Below are 15,125 nucleotides of genomic sequence, written 5' to 3'. Positions count from 1 at the left end.
TTTCAAACTATGTTGTTTATTACATATTTCTGCCAACGCTTACAGCAACACCTTTTCAGATGTGATACATTGCACATACAGTACTGTCACTACTGCTTGAGGCAGAGACGTACTACAGTTACAGTAGCTCAAACACTCAGTAGAGGACCAAAAATCACTACAACTCACAAGAAACTAAACCAAAGTCTCTCACACGGTTACACAGACACAAACATAGGACCAACACTATTTAGGAGATAAAGCGTAGTTTGAAGATGAGCTGAGCTGCGGTGTAGCTGAGGCTTCTCCACGCCACAGACCACAGTGTTGGACCTTGGATTTCAGCAGTAATCTCTCAGTCTTCTCTCCAGACAGGCAGGCGACCTAGCGTGGCGTTTATATGTGGGGATTATTCATGAGCAGAGGACACACAAGGACCAGCTCAGATGGGGTGCCTGAAGTCCTTGCCTGCAAAACGGGCCTTGGCACCGAGCTCCTCTTCAATCCTGGGAGAGAGTAACGACAGTTTGTTAAAATGATGGATGGCTCGACACAATTTTTTCATGTCAAATATCACACAGTAACTGCCATAACAATGCACTTTTGTTTCCCCTTTACTTTATAACAGCCGAGATCCTTATAATATATTTGCATGAAAGCACTTTGTCTAACCTAACCCATCTAAAGTCCTCATGCTGAAACTGTTAAAAAAATATTCTACTCGTCTAAAGGAAGAAAGAGCCTACGTAAACCACAACATGACTGGAATACTGCAGCTTGTTTCTATTACCCGTTTGCTTTTCACACAGAGAAACACATAGCTTATAAAAGAGTTCCAATAATTACAATTAAATTAAATTAAATAGAACAGACGTTTAGATCTGACTATTAAGAATACCACATTTGTTTATCATTTCAGTTTAAAAACTGGCTATAGTAAATCATATCATATTATATACTGATAGTTTAGGCCAACAGATTGTATAAGATATTCATTTTCCTTTTTTTTCTTCCGATATCCAATTCATGGACTCATACTGTTCATAATGTTCAGTGTAACTGTAAATGGGTGATTAGGATTTTATTTAGCAATCAAAATTTTAATGTTTTGGGACTGGACTCACCTGAGCAGCTGGTTGTACTTGGCCAAGCGCTCAGATCGGCAAGGTGCACCGGTCTTGATCTGAAAGAGGAAATAAATGAAATATGAGAACTACTCTGTAATGTTTACTGAAGGCATGCAAATAAAAGTCAATCTAAGAATATTAAATAACTTGTGTGTTTAGTATGTACCTGTCCAGTGCAGAGGCCGACCACCAGATCAGCGATGAAGGTGTCCTCTGTCTCTCCAGAGCGATGGCTGACCATCACGCCCCAGCCGTTGCTCTGAGCCATCTTGCAGCTAAAAGAAAGAGACACACATTAGCCCTGTCAGCCTGCTTAGACTTTATTTACTTTCTAATATTTTGGTAACACTGCTGTTTTCGGCACTCACGCCTGCAGGGACTCTGTGACAGAGCCGATCTGGTTGACCTTCAGCAGCAGGCAGTTGCAAGACTTTTCAGCCACACCCTTTGCGATGCGTTTGGGGTTGGTGACGGTGAGGTCATCGCCCACCACCTGGATGCTGGTGCTGGCTGTGAAATTGCTCCACGCCTGCCAGTCATCCTGGTCAAAGGGATCCTCAATGGACACCACTGTTGTATAGGAAGAAGGTAAGAGCAATGTCACAGCCAATCATAAATCAAGCACAAATAAATATATTATCAGAAACCTTAAACCTGCAATAATTGATGTTTTTGACCACTTGGAGGCAGTAGAAACAAGCAGCTAAATTATCCAATATGTCCACCAGCTATTTGCTAAATTTGAAAGGAGTATATAGTGTTGTGCTTAAGATTGACAAGGAACTAAATATATTACATTTGACATGGATAGCTTATGTCCATAACGTTACATTTATGCTTTTTTATATATCTGCATACCTGTTGTTTGTACATGTCCTCACATGTTGGAGTGTGTAAATCATGCTTTTCCTTTCTGTAGTTATATTAAATGGCTCTCATTTATAACTGTAAAACGTCTCTGGGAGCAGTGAGGGTTTCAGGGCTTTGAAGAAGTGGATATATTTTAGAAACCCACCGGGGTAATCTTTGACAAAGCCCCTGTAGATGTCGGCCAGCTGGTCTGGGGTGATGTAGCGGCTGGGGTCGTCGGGGGACTTGAAGTCCAGGTCGTATTTTCCAGCCTTGTAAAACTCAGAGGCAGCCACATCCATGCCAATCACGATCTTGTCGGTGTAGCCGGCCTTAGCGATGGCATTCTTCAGCAGCTCCAGAGCTGAGATAAAAATAACATATTACAGTAGACATTTGATAAGAGTCAAAACACTCACTTCTCAGGAATGAGTCACCACTGAATACTCTGCTCCACTGGGGCATTTGCCATATCAGCACCTTGACGTGACACTGGAGTCAGAGGCTGGCTGAGTTTAGGTCTTAATTTAGAAACCATATGTGTGTAGAGTGAAGTACTTCCCTCAGAGGTCTAAGAATACAATGCCCTCAGGATATTCCCTTTAACCACACAGCAACAACTTTATATGCAGCTGGATGTAAACTCTGTTAGCCTGTAATGAAACTCTATATCAACTGTGTTTATAGTTTTGATTATAGTTTTATCTGTTCCTCTCACCTTCCTTGTTCTCCAGGATGTTGGGGGCGAAGCCTCCCTCGTCTCCTACATTGGTGGCGTCCTGGCCATATTTCTCCTTGATGACATTCTTAAGGTTGTGGTAAACCTCAGCACCGATACGCATCGCCTCCTTGAAGGTGCTGGCTCCAACTGGCAGGATCATGAACTCCTGCATGGCCAGCTTGTTGCCTGCATGGGAGCCGCCGTTGATGACGTTGAAAGCCTGAAGGGAAGCAGAGAGGATTGTCTTTCAGCCTAATGGAATCACAACAGAATTTAAATGTATCGATCAAGTTCAATGATACATGTGTTTTAGGCCTATTTGCATTAGGATTAGATTACATTCAACTTTATTGGCATTGCACAGAGTAAAAGTACTTAAGACAACGAAATGTAATTAGCATCTAACCAGAAGTGCAAAACAGCAGAAAGTGCAGTGCTGTTCAAGTATAATATTAATATATATATATTAATATTAATAATATATAAATATTAATATATATATATTAATATTAATAATATATATATATATATATATATATATATATATATATATATATATATATATATATATATATATATATATATATATATACACACACGTGACGGATTAAACAAACTGAATGTATTTACAGTATGAATATTATGAGGAGGTATAAACATTATTTAACAGCAGTATAATAATAATAATTCATTTTTATTTAAAAAGGCGCCTTTCATGACACCCAAGGACACCGTACAATTTGTTAAATATACTAGAAGGTAAAAGCAACATAATAGAAATTAGAAACAGTATAAATCATGTATAAAAATATATGAGTCTCTAAAAAGCCTGTGATAAATGAATTATTGCTCACAGGGACGGGGAGGATGACTTCAGGGTTTCCAGCCAGGTCAGCGATGTGGCGGTAGAGGGGAACGCCCTTCTCTGCTGCACCGGCCTTGCACACAGCCAGGGACACGCCCAGGATGGCATTAGCTCCGAACTTAGCTGAGGGAGGGGACACACAAATATTTCAATATGTTCTGTGTAGACTGCATTCAAGTAACATTAGCATCTTCTGATATCTTTATTCATTATGCATAACCTTTAAATAGTTTACGTTCTAATTGAAGTGTCTGTTGCAAAAATGCATTGTTTGCATGACTATTAATGTGTTTATTTTATTGTTTTAAGCTTGTGTTTAAGTGTCAAAAAATTTTTTTCCAGATAAATAAACAGACAGGTATTTTAATCTTTGGTTAACTGTCAAAACTGAATATGACTAGTCAAGATACAACCAATTTAGTGTGGAAAATTGACATATTTATGAAGGGATTGCTTCACCTAAAATACATATGGCAAAATCTTTCACCGTTGATAAATTATTATTATTAAAATAACATAAAACACAAAATGAAGTAGCCTCTTACACTTGTTTTCTGTGCCATCCATGTCCAGCATCAGCTGGTCAATCTTTTCCTGCTCAACAACGCTCACACTCTGGATCAGACAAAAAATTACATGTTAAATTGTATGTCTGGAAATAAGTAACACTAAGTTTAATTTGAACTTGTTAGTTAAAAAACACACTCAAATAATGTTAGCATAATCACTGCATATCAGTATATAGCTACCTTTGATATTAGATTGTTATAAATGCAAAGGTAAAAAAAACCTGATGTCAAATTGAAACAACTGCTTAATATGTCCGTTTTAAGCCTTACCATATGTTTGGATATTCGATTTATTTTTAAATATTGTCAGTACTGCTGTAAATGAAACTGTTTGTAATCATTATCTTTAAAATTGTCGAGATACATAAATGATTAATTCAAGGAACGGGTTGGCTGAGTCTGATACTAGCACAGTGATATTAGTCAAACAATAAATGGTCCTACCTTGCTTATCAGTGCAGGTGCAATTGTTTTATTGATATGCTCAACAGCTTTTGAGACACCTGCAAGGGACAAGCAGACCGTAACTGACCCAGACAGCAGAAGACATGCAGAGCAGGCGGGACAGATGACCACAGAGGACCTCATCCAATGTGTAGATTATCCTGACCAAATATGATTTAGCCGTCTCCAATTGTTCTCTTTGAAATTGTTCTTTCTTTTCAGATCTGTGAACATCTTTGTGCCTGTCGAGGTTAGTTTGCAAAAGGCAAAGCCATTCGTCATGCTGCTGTGCACGCCTATTTGTAAGAAGGTCATTCTGTTATTCCACACCATATTTACCTGGTTACACAAAGCAGGGGCCAAGAATTCATTAACATATTTAACTGCTCTTTTGACTCCTAACAGGGAGAAGAAAGATGGAGGAAATGGGAATCAAGAAGGAGGAGATTGGTACAGACAACATAAAGTAAAGTGGTGTTGAAATGAAATGAAAGATAGGTAACAGGATGGAGGTGACCAGAGAGGTTGTAGGGGGAATCCGATTAGACAGCGTACCTTTGCCCATGTAGCGTGTTTTGTCATTGTCACGGAGCTCCAGGGCCTCGTAGATGCCAGTGGAGGCACCGCTGGGCACTGCAGCTCGGAAAAGACCTTGGAGACACAGAGAGGACATTTTGAAACAGTCATTCCCTAAAAAGGGCTGAATCATGTCCAACAAGCAAAGGACTAAATCAATGTATTTTTTCAAGTCAGCCATAATGACCTTCATGGCTGTAAACTATGTGATGACTTTGTGATATTCATACAGCACAGAAAATGCATGCATACATCTGGTATTATGTTAGAAGGGGCTACTTGGTATTCAAGGGAACAAACGGCAAGTAAAAGGAGACACAGTTTAATCTGCTAAAGGCTCTTAATGTCTGTCCAGAGAGAGAAATACAGCATGAGTGGTGTGGAGGAAGTCGTACAGGCTGTGCGACAGACGGCTCTGATGTAACAGGGGGAGACAGGCTGCCGACTAAGTGGCCGTTTCTCAATGTCAAGAATACCTGCTGCAGAGCCACTATTTCAAGTATACTACGTCATCGAGTGGCGCCGAATGCTGGGCCTTTAACATGCATTTAAACAGTCCTTCGGTGCCACTCGATGACGTAGTATAAAAAAAAATATGAAATAGTGGCTCTGCAGCAGGTTTACTCAACATTGAGAAATGGCCAGTGTGTGCAGGCCAAGCCCCGCCCACACATGAGAAGATGGCCATTTTGGGGATTCAACAGAGTAAGGAGGAATTAAATTGGGGATGAGCCAAAAAAAACCTATTGAGTTTGCTCAGTGGAGCGGCCGAGATGGTGTGGGTCTGATGGGATTTAGGGTTTAGGACGGGAGGCTTAATCCAGGTTTAGCAAATCATCTGCATCAAGACATCACCGGGCCACAGCTGGGCGAAAACAGGATATAAACTGAGACGCCGTACTATCACATCCTACAAGCATTTTATCTGGGCTGAGACCTATGACCTATATACTATCAAAACTAGGGCATATCATAGTGACTGTAAATATCTCTCTAGAATGCCAGAGTAAGCCTGCTGAAATTATATAATTCTAACAGCATAAGAGGTTTTCTAGTATGACTGTGACCGAGTGGAAAGCTGGTTACGTAACGCAGCAGAACACATCACTCTGACAGACGTGCTCCCTCACTTTGGTCCGTGGTGTAAATGATGCCAAAACAGGCCTGGCAGACTTAAAAGGGTTTTTTATAAAGAAAGAAAGGTGCTGTTTACAGTAAACTGGAGCACTTAGTAAACATCCCAAACTAATGAAAGCAGGGCAGCAGAATGGAGCAGTCGATGTATTGAAGCCAGTGGAGGCACTCACTTCCATGTCAATGGTCATTGAGTTTGCTTCATTAACATTCTCGGGACATTTCATTGGGTTGAGCTGGTCCTTTGTTTGGGCTCTCGGAACAGAACTGCTCGCCCAAAAACTTCAATCACATTCGAGCCATTAGTACATTGAAAATATTGATCTCAACCGTAGGCAGACGTCTCATACATAAAGATGCTTATGCTGCTTCATTATGTAGTCCAGTGTACAATAAGGGAGGGAGCTGCAGATTTAATTTACGCATTATCTCTTCCTTGCATGCAATTCAGAGATTTAACTAATCTCATAGGTTTGCTAGAAGATCCTACTGTATGAGCTATCTGTGCCCTCAAAAAGGAACCATTACAGTAACTGGACAGGCAGTGTGATATTACAGGAGCTATTTTCACACATCCACCATCTGATCTGACCCACTCTGGGCCGGGAGCTGGCTACAGTGTAGGGCCACACAGGGTTGACCATCCTTATCTTCAGCTTAACTCGTTTTCACTCTCTAGTCTAAACAATCAAGAAAGACACAAAAAATGTATGTCACTTTTATTATGATATTCTTAATGCAGCATTACAGGTGCTGGAAAATAATTACATATTTTAAGTTGTAACTTTGTTTAAATAACCTAAATGTGTGGAGGTTGAAGAAGAACTAAAGTTTGACTTATACATAATGCTGCAATATATCATTTTTTTAAGTCGCCGATCATTATGTCAACTTGTGAGATAAGTACATTTGATTTGATTGATTTTGCGCTAAAGTATTTTTAAAATAAAGTTACTAAGAGAGCTCCAGTTTTAAAATGTAACTATCCTTTTATTAGTGCCCTTAGAGTCAGTTAAATGTTTTCCGTAAAATAACATTGGAAATTATTTCCTTATATTGAATCTATAGACATGTTTTGTATTTTAGATAGATAGAATAGATAGAATTTGAGGATGAAACCCTCTTTAATTGTCACACATACATGCACACAACACACACATTGAAATTTGACCTCTGCATTTAACCCAGTACTAGGAGAATAGCACTAAGAGCAGTGGGCAGCTATTGTATAGCACCCAGGGGCCAATGGGAGTGGTGGGGGGAGGGGGTGTGTCCGGTGCCTTACTCAAGGGCACCACGACAGGGCCCAGGAGGTGAACTGGGACCTCTCCAAGTAGCAGTCCACACTCTACATTTAGGTCAGTCAGGGACTTGAACCGGCGACCCTACGACAAGCACTCCGGACTAGCAGTATACAAGAAGCAGACACTCAACAATGATATTGCATATTTACCTTTTACTGTGCAGCCTTAATTGTACTGTGTTCCACTTAACTATTTGTGCCACACCCATTTCTTAGCATACTAAGTAGAGGAACACATGAATATATACACATCATAGTACAGTACCTTTCTTGGTGTAGAGGTCAACCTCCACAGTGGGGTTGCCACGGGAGTCAAAAATCTCACGTGCGTGAATCTTCAGGATCGACATGGTTCTGGTTCTGCGGATGAAACGACAAATCAGTAAAGAGCTGCAGCTATAGGCCAAGCAGACAGACCCCTGCACTGTTACTCAGGGAATTAAAGCTTTGAGTCCTAACAGTGAGTTGGCAATAATTTCAACACTAAATGACACAAGGGTAATGTGTTTTATTGCTTGAGTTTGAAGAGTATGAATGGAGCTCATGAATTAATAAAGGTGCCACCTGAATCAACTGTTGGAGACTGGCCAGGATAGAAGGCATGTTTCACACGAGGGCGTGGCCTATGCAGCAAAATCTCTGGTACATTCAGGTTTCTTAATATCTCTGATTACAAAACAGTATTGCAAAAAGCTTGCAAAACTGATTTACGAGAACTACTGTCCCACAGAGAACTGTTGTTAACAGCAGTGAAAGGTCACAAAAAAGAAAAATGGTGATTCACTTGTCACACATTTTTAGCTTTTTATTGTCCCAGTTCTACTGTAATAATTGATATGAAGGTCTGAGCAGCAGAGTAATGCCACAGAGCTTTTGTTATCACTCTGAACTGCAGTAGCAGAGGACAGACATTTTTTTAAGCTTTACAATCAGGCCTTGACGCTTGTTGCCCAACTGATTTCATTGGTTTTATCTGACTTGCCTTACAAGCACTAACTTGCCTATCTATCCATTCTGTATGCATGAGTGAACGTTGAGTACAGCCACTATAGTTAAGTTGTACTGCAGTTGAATCAATGGAAAAACCTGTCCCTAAACTTGCCACCGGCTAAACACTGACCCTGTTCTTTAGTTAAATGGAAATATATTACAGTTTACTGGGGCCTGATTTAAATTCCAAAGGACAGCCTATCAAGATAAGCCTGTTTTATTTAGGCAAGTCATATAGAGTTGGGTGGTTTTTAAACAACAATAAAGTGTGCTTCTATTGTTAATATGAAAAAATTGAAATATATGTCAATCATTCTTAAAGTAAGATACAGAATTATAGGAGCAAAATATACATATCAGATTTGAGTAGAGTAGATTATAACAATATATCCTCTTAATATACATTAACCTAATAACTTTTCTGACCTTCTTGTCAAAGAAAGCTCTTAAAGATATTCTGATGTTCACTATTTTATGACATTTTATAGACCAACTGACTAATTCTTGTGAAAAGTTGTTGATCAGTCATTCAAATAGTTGTTATTGGCAGCCCTAACATATAGCAGATACACTATATTTATATCATGCATGTTTCACGTGCAGATTGCAGTACATATCCATCCTTTTTTTGTTTAATCTGCACTCCATCGTTACAACCATGGAGAGCAAGGAGGTAAACTGGCAGAACAAAATGGCAGCCACATATAAATAAATAATCAAGGCTTGATACCTGATGTGTGTACGTGCATTTAAGTCTGGCTTGTTCCTTAATTTGGCTGCATTAGAGTCTGCCAGCAAGCTATATCTGTGTGTATTATTTATCAGAGTAATCAGAGTATCAGAGTAATAATAACTCAAAAGAAGAACAAAATTAAACCTGCAGTAACTTGTCACTAACTGAGTGACGCTTTCGAGTATTTTCTGAGAGTATAAAGTAGGGAAATGACTAAAGAGACACAAACTGAGCGTACCTTACTACATACAGTAATTTTCCTACAACCGGTGGACACACCCCCAGATCTGCTGCAAGCAACTGGTAGCTCTCTGCCTGAGCCTGCTTGCAGCCTATGTCTCACACACATCACGACTCGTAAGTCTCTACACAAATAATACACCAATAATGGTTCTTTAACACATTTAGGAGACTGTTGGAAGGTGGTCTTGCAACTTGACGCCCCTTTCCCCAAACAGCCTGCAGCTCTAAATGGAGTGACATATCGCCAGCTGACGGTCAGGTTTAAAAATAGACGCTGCGATACAAAACTACTGCATCCTGCGAGCCATAAAACCAACTTACTGTCGTTGATAATAGACGATAAAACGCAAAGTACACACAAAGGCAATACTTCGAAGTCATCAGTTGATGAGGAACGCCATGTACAGATGTATAAAAGCAGAGTTAGTTTAACAGCAGATCTAAGAGTAGTCATCTTACATTTTGATAGCTGTTGTTGTACATACAATATGCATATACAAAGCAGAAATAAAGATGTGATAGTTACCTTTTCCGGGCCTAACTGTGTGCAAGGAAGGTGCTGTCTCTCTCGTGCGGGCAGGCAGACAAGGCGCTGGTGACGCTTCGGACTCGCTGATAAGTGAGCGTGAATCAGGAAGAGACGCAGAAACGAAGCCACGCTATTGGCTGGGACTGGCTCACGAGGCAGACAGTGCGAGGAAGGATGCACGTTCACCATCAGGAGGCAGCTTGACTAATGCGAATGTTTTAATTCCTTAGCATAGACACAAACATTATTGTCAGTGAACACCAAACATATGTGCATACAAATAGTAGGTTTCTCTTAATTGTGATGAATTATGGGAAATGTAGTATTTTCTTTTCGTGTGAGGATGAAAGAGGCAGGACACAAAAAGCTGACGCATTCTGAGTACGTGCAGGGAGGCAGGCAGGGATTGCCGATGCAGTGGTTCAGTGTTGGTCACATGTCTGTTGCGGTCACGTTTTTTGGCTCTGACTCTCTTTTCCCATCACGAAAATTAGAGACTACAAATGTGGCCATTTCCAACAAGATCAAAAGACGTCTAGGAGTACGCGACCGGATGGGAAATTAATACTACTTTTATTTTCTCTTACATCAACATATCAGTGATACAAATAGACTTGTGTTAAACGACACAGTGATCCCAGAATAAAACTATTTCAATGTTTCTGCTTCAGATCCACACCTTATTTGCATAACCAATTTGTTATTTTCTTAGCACATATTATTTGACATTGGAAGTGTTTATGTAGGCCTATATATTTTTCCTTTAGAGTATGAAAATGAAGTGCTACTTGCATGTGTATACATATTTGACACATACATATATTTAGAGAGTGTCAGCACTGGGTTGTGTTTTGATAAAGCAGTAATAAATCCAAAGATAAGTAAATGGAGTTATACCAACACATCTGAAGGATCGTCGCTAGAGGACACAGGTTTGGTGCAGCTGCACAGTGCAGGCAGTGCAGCATCCTGGTTCTGGAGCTACAGTGTGATGAAAGCCTGCTGCAGTGACCTTGAGACTCTGTCAGTGTTAAAACCAACTGCGCCATCTGCTGCTCACATGCTCTCATTAAAATGTCCCTGCAACAAGTGCCTGCAGCAGACATGTGTTATTATGTAGGGATGGAGGAATTTAGTGACTCAATATATTTAGCAAACAAGCAACAACAATTCTCAGTCGGAAGAAAAAACTAAAAAGAACAATCTTTTGTATTTTGAAGCGATATAGGCCATGATGGACCAACATGTTCTTTTGACCAGTTCATTTCATTCTGAAAGAGCTGGTATTTTTAGGCTAGTAGAAATGGGAAAATGCCAAATGTTAACTTAAAATCTAAACAAAGTTGAAAAATAAATACAGATTCAGAAGACATTATTAATTACTCGTATATTCGTATACAAACGTATACGTTGATGTCTTGTTGGAAAGTGAAAGGGCAATTTACGGTTGATGCAGAATACAGTTCAGCAAGTCAAAAACAACTATTGTTGAGTTTTTGATTGGATGTTCAACTGAAAGTTATACAATTTGCTAACATGAGTTTGTTTACTTTCTTGCTGAGTTAAACAAGACGATTGATACCACTGTCATGTCTGTACGGAAAAGATGAAGCAACCAGACGTGAGGAAGCATAAGAGAGTTGTCAATCCTTTTAAAACTTTTCCTCATAACCAAAGATTCTGATGCCAGGCAGCCTGGGGCTGGGGTGGAGGCAATATCTGAGTACTTCTACTTTTACTCAAGTACAATATCTGAGTACTTCTACATTTACTTTAAAGGTGCATTAAACTGGTTTTAATTCAACAGAGGACAGGCTGCTTCATATCACACTGAAAAGCTGCATGTTCTTGAGGAATTGGCTTAATATGAGCTTAATATGAGCTTAATATGAGCTCCTGCGTCTTATGAGCTCCTGCGTCTTTGCCCTCCTGCGGCTTTGCCCTCCTGCGGCTTTGCCCTCCTGCGGCTTTGCCCTCCTGCGGCTTTGCCCTCTGGCTCCAACAAATCCCAAAAACAGGAATCCACACCTGCTATAATATTGTCAGAAAATATGACATGTTTCCACTTTAATATGTACAATTCAAAAATATTGATGTGTAGCATTATAGTGACGTTTGCTGTATTATAATGTCATTGCCTCCGTTAAGCCGCAGTGGTTGTTCTGGGCAGCTTGCAGGCTTGAATGTTTACAGCTGATAGAGTGAGGCCTTTCTGACGAGCCTTCAGGCTTACTTACTTACTTTGGTTTAAAAAATCAATAAAGAAGAAAGCCCTTAAATTATTTATATTCCTGGCATGTCTTGATCCGAATGGCTCAACCAACAACAGTTTGTGTTCATGCATACAAAATAACTTGAGTCACTGTCATGGAATTCTTGTTAACACATAACTTCTGCAGTTATCAGTATCTGATGCATGGTCTGTGTGAAATGTCATTCTTCATACCCCCACATACAGCTAAAACTGTTTTTTTAATGGAAAGAAAATGAAGCTGCCATTAAAATGTCAATAACATATCTTCATCGTATTGCTGTGATATATTTTGTTGTTAATTCTGTTATATTGATATTTTATTAATAATAGTCTTGTCGATTGAATCATCACAGCCAAAAAAGTTTCCTTCCAACTCACTGCTGAGTTGATCAAACTGTTGGCAACAAATACTTTTTTCTCACGGTTGATGGAAGACACTGTAAACTGAATTAAATGTCAAGGTACTAACAGTCATATGGTTTAAATGTGGCCCTTTGACTGTAACGCAATAAAACATCCTCAAAAAGACATTGTCAGGAAGTAATTGGTTCTTGGAATTTCACCCAGGAGGGTACTGGGAAAAATTGGAAAAGTGAGATTCAGTGAAATAAATTCTTAGCTGACTCAAAAAAAAATGCAGGAAGACATTTTAAAGGTCAAACTAAGGGTTCTTGTGATGAGACATCGGATCTAGGGAGTTTGAGCACTCGCATGTTGTGAATTGGATCATGTACTTGAGCAGTTGTACTCAAGAAAAATGTAGTTTTATTAACTTTCTAAAGACGGAATCTAATTATTCTTGTTTTATTTTCTACACTTTTTGGTCCCATTGTCACCAGCACAGGACAGCTAACATACCACCTGCAGCTCACACCTATATGTCAACCTGACCATATGTGGGCTTTAAATTACTACGCTTACTGTTAGCCTTCAATCACATCATCTAAGTCCAGAAGACCTTAACAACTGTTATTGTCCTCAATACAAAGACAAACCTAGTGATTTACCAAGGAAGAAGACAGCTTCAGTTTATTTCTAAGTGCTGGTGTATGCATGTTGAGCGCCGAGGGGCATCAAACATGTGGCTTCTTAATGATCTCAGACTTTGTGTTAGCTATAAGAAAAGGCTGGCCTGTCACTTCACCCGTAAAGGTCAGTTCTGTTTTCTCCACCTGGGGTTGCTTAACATGTTTTTTTTTTTTTTATGTATAAATCACCCAAGAGTTGATAGCCAAACACAGAAACAACTGGTAATAATCAAAAGCAGACCGCCGAGAGGCTGTAACTCCAATCCAGATAGGAAGGATGTGAGTGGAACAATGAGAGTCTTAAATCAAGGTGAGTGCTTTGATCATTTCATCAGTAACTCAATCAGACCACACGCTCACACGCACACACACAATGGCAAACTTAAGACTAGTTCCAATTTTAGTCCTTCATTTAAGTAAGAGTTAAAAATGTCGTCAAATACACTAATTTGCTCTTCTTCCAAGAGTAAGATGAACAAAACCACTTTTGTAAGCTAATCGCAAAGCCAGTTAGCTTAGCTTTAAGACTTGATACAAGGGAAAACATAGCCTGGCTCTGTCCAAAGGCCTCTAAATCTGTCTTCAAAAACCTCTAAAGATAATTATTAACTTATAACATTACTACTGTTTTATGTGGGGTCGTGTTGGAGTTTTTCGTGAACAGAGGGTAACCCTTGTTCTGCAAAACTTGCAGGCCCATAACCTTTCCCATACATAAACATTTGAGTTTTAAGCCATTGTCATGAATTGTTATGCCATTTGAGTTTTATCATCTAGACACAATCTTTTACGAGGGGTTATACGCAGCACTATTTCTTGGCAGAGGATGCCATTCCTGAAGTTTCCGTTATTTCCAGCATCAGGGTGGAAGTCATTCTCGGCCAAGAAATAGTGCTGGGGATAACCACAAATAGACTGCAACTCATCTTTGTTGTGCTTGTTTGTCTGTACGGATGTGATATTAAGCTCTATCCTCCTGCTGAGATAAACTATACCCAGCTGGCAGACGCTTTATCTTAAACAAAAATATATGAGATTAGCATTCTTATCCAATTCCCAGCAAGAAGGTGAATCAGAAAAAAAAGTGTTGAAATCTTTTTCTTTTTTAAACCTGAAAAAAGATTATCCCTTAAGATAATGTGCTTTCGTCTTTCATCATGTGCATGTTCTTGCGAAGACATTGGCAAGCTGCACACTCACACACCTCAAAGTTAAACAGCTCTGGCATGTAATGCTGAAGTGTTAGACATGTTGCAACTAGTGTGCAGGAACAGGTGATTCAAGTCATAATATCCTACTCCTTACATTGGCTATCATGCTTGTTTTTTTTATCAGGAAGCAGCCAGGTTTTTCAAAATGACTTGCAGCAGCTTTCAACCTAAGTGAGAGTGACATGAATGTGCTTCTTCTGTGGTTTTCTGTGAAGTTTGATGACAAGTTAATTAGCAAAATGGTTAGAAGAAAGTGACAGCAAGTGCTATTTTAATAATAATGAAGAATACAAATATTCAAAGATGTTGGGACTGACGGAAAACGGAAATGCTGCATTGAAGGCAACATAAGATGTTCTCCTTGTCAATAATGATATCTGATGATATTCCAAAGTCAAACTTTCCGTTTGGTTTTGGGCAAGACATTCGGATGTATGAGTAGAATAACCAGCTAAAAATTATCAGTTTGAGGGATTGTCACGGTCTGTCTGTGTTGTGTTTTGTTTTATTTTGAAAAGTGTTCACCCCCTGTCTTGTCTGTTGATTCCTGTCTCTGTGTTTGCCCTCCTG

At 39.5% G+C, this 15,125-nt stretch overlaps 1 protein-coding gene across 2 annotated transcripts; it reads right to left on the bottom strand.

Annotated features, from left to right (window-relative positions):
- Positions 1 to 10,213, bottom strand: eno1a (enolase 1a, (alpha)). 2 transcript variants are annotated; one of them, XM_079676779.1, is made up of 12 exons: positions 10,060 to 10,213; positions 7,833 to 7,927; positions 5,110 to 5,205; positions 4,894 to 4,952; positions 4,087 to 4,156; positions 3,531 to 3,664; positions 2,674 to 2,896; positions 2,122 to 2,319; positions 1,475 to 1,676; positions 1,273 to 1,381; positions 1,104 to 1,162; positions 1 to 485 (listed from the first exon to the last, which is right to left on the bottom strand). In XM_079676779.1, the coding sequence occupies exons 2-12, from the start codon at positions 7,915 to 7,917 to the stop codon at positions 422 to 424; spliced, it is 1,299 nt and encodes a 432-aa protein (XP_079532905.1). In that variant the 5' UTR covers positions 7,918 to 7,927; positions 10,060 to 10,213; the 3' UTR covers positions 1 to 421. The 2 variants fall into 2 exon arrangements, with proteins under 2 accessions (XP_079532905.1, XP_079532904.1); XM_079676778.1 differs by lacking the exon at positions 4,894 to 4,952 and adding an exon at positions 4,555 to 4,613.
- Positions 10,214 to 15,125: the final 4,912 nt, after the last annotated feature.

The sequence above is a fragment of the Notothenia rossii genome (genome assembly GCF_949606895.1).
Source record: "Notothenia rossii genome assembly, chromosome: 4".
NCBI classification, from domain to species: Eukaryota; Metazoa; Chordata; class Actinopteri; order Perciformes; family Nototheniidae; genus Notothenia; species Notothenia rossii.
The sequence above is the reverse complement of the archived record's forward strand: the minus strand, read 5'-3'. Positions and strand labels throughout refer to the sequence as shown.

Excerpts from the sequence above, each read along its gene's own strand:
- eno1a (XM_079676779.1), bottom strand. The coding sequence starts at position 7,917 with ATGTCGATCCTGAAGATTCACGCACGTGAGATTTTTGACTCCCGTGGC. Across the intron at positions 1,677-2,121 it reads CTTTGTCAAAGATTACCCCG|TGGTGTCCATTGAGGATCCC; the intron begins GTGGGTTTCTAA and ends CCTATACAACAG. Across the intron at positions 486-1,103 it reads AAGTACAACCAGCTGCTCAG|GATTGAAGAGGAGCTCGGTG; the intron begins GTGAGTCCAGTC and ends ACTCTCTCCCAG.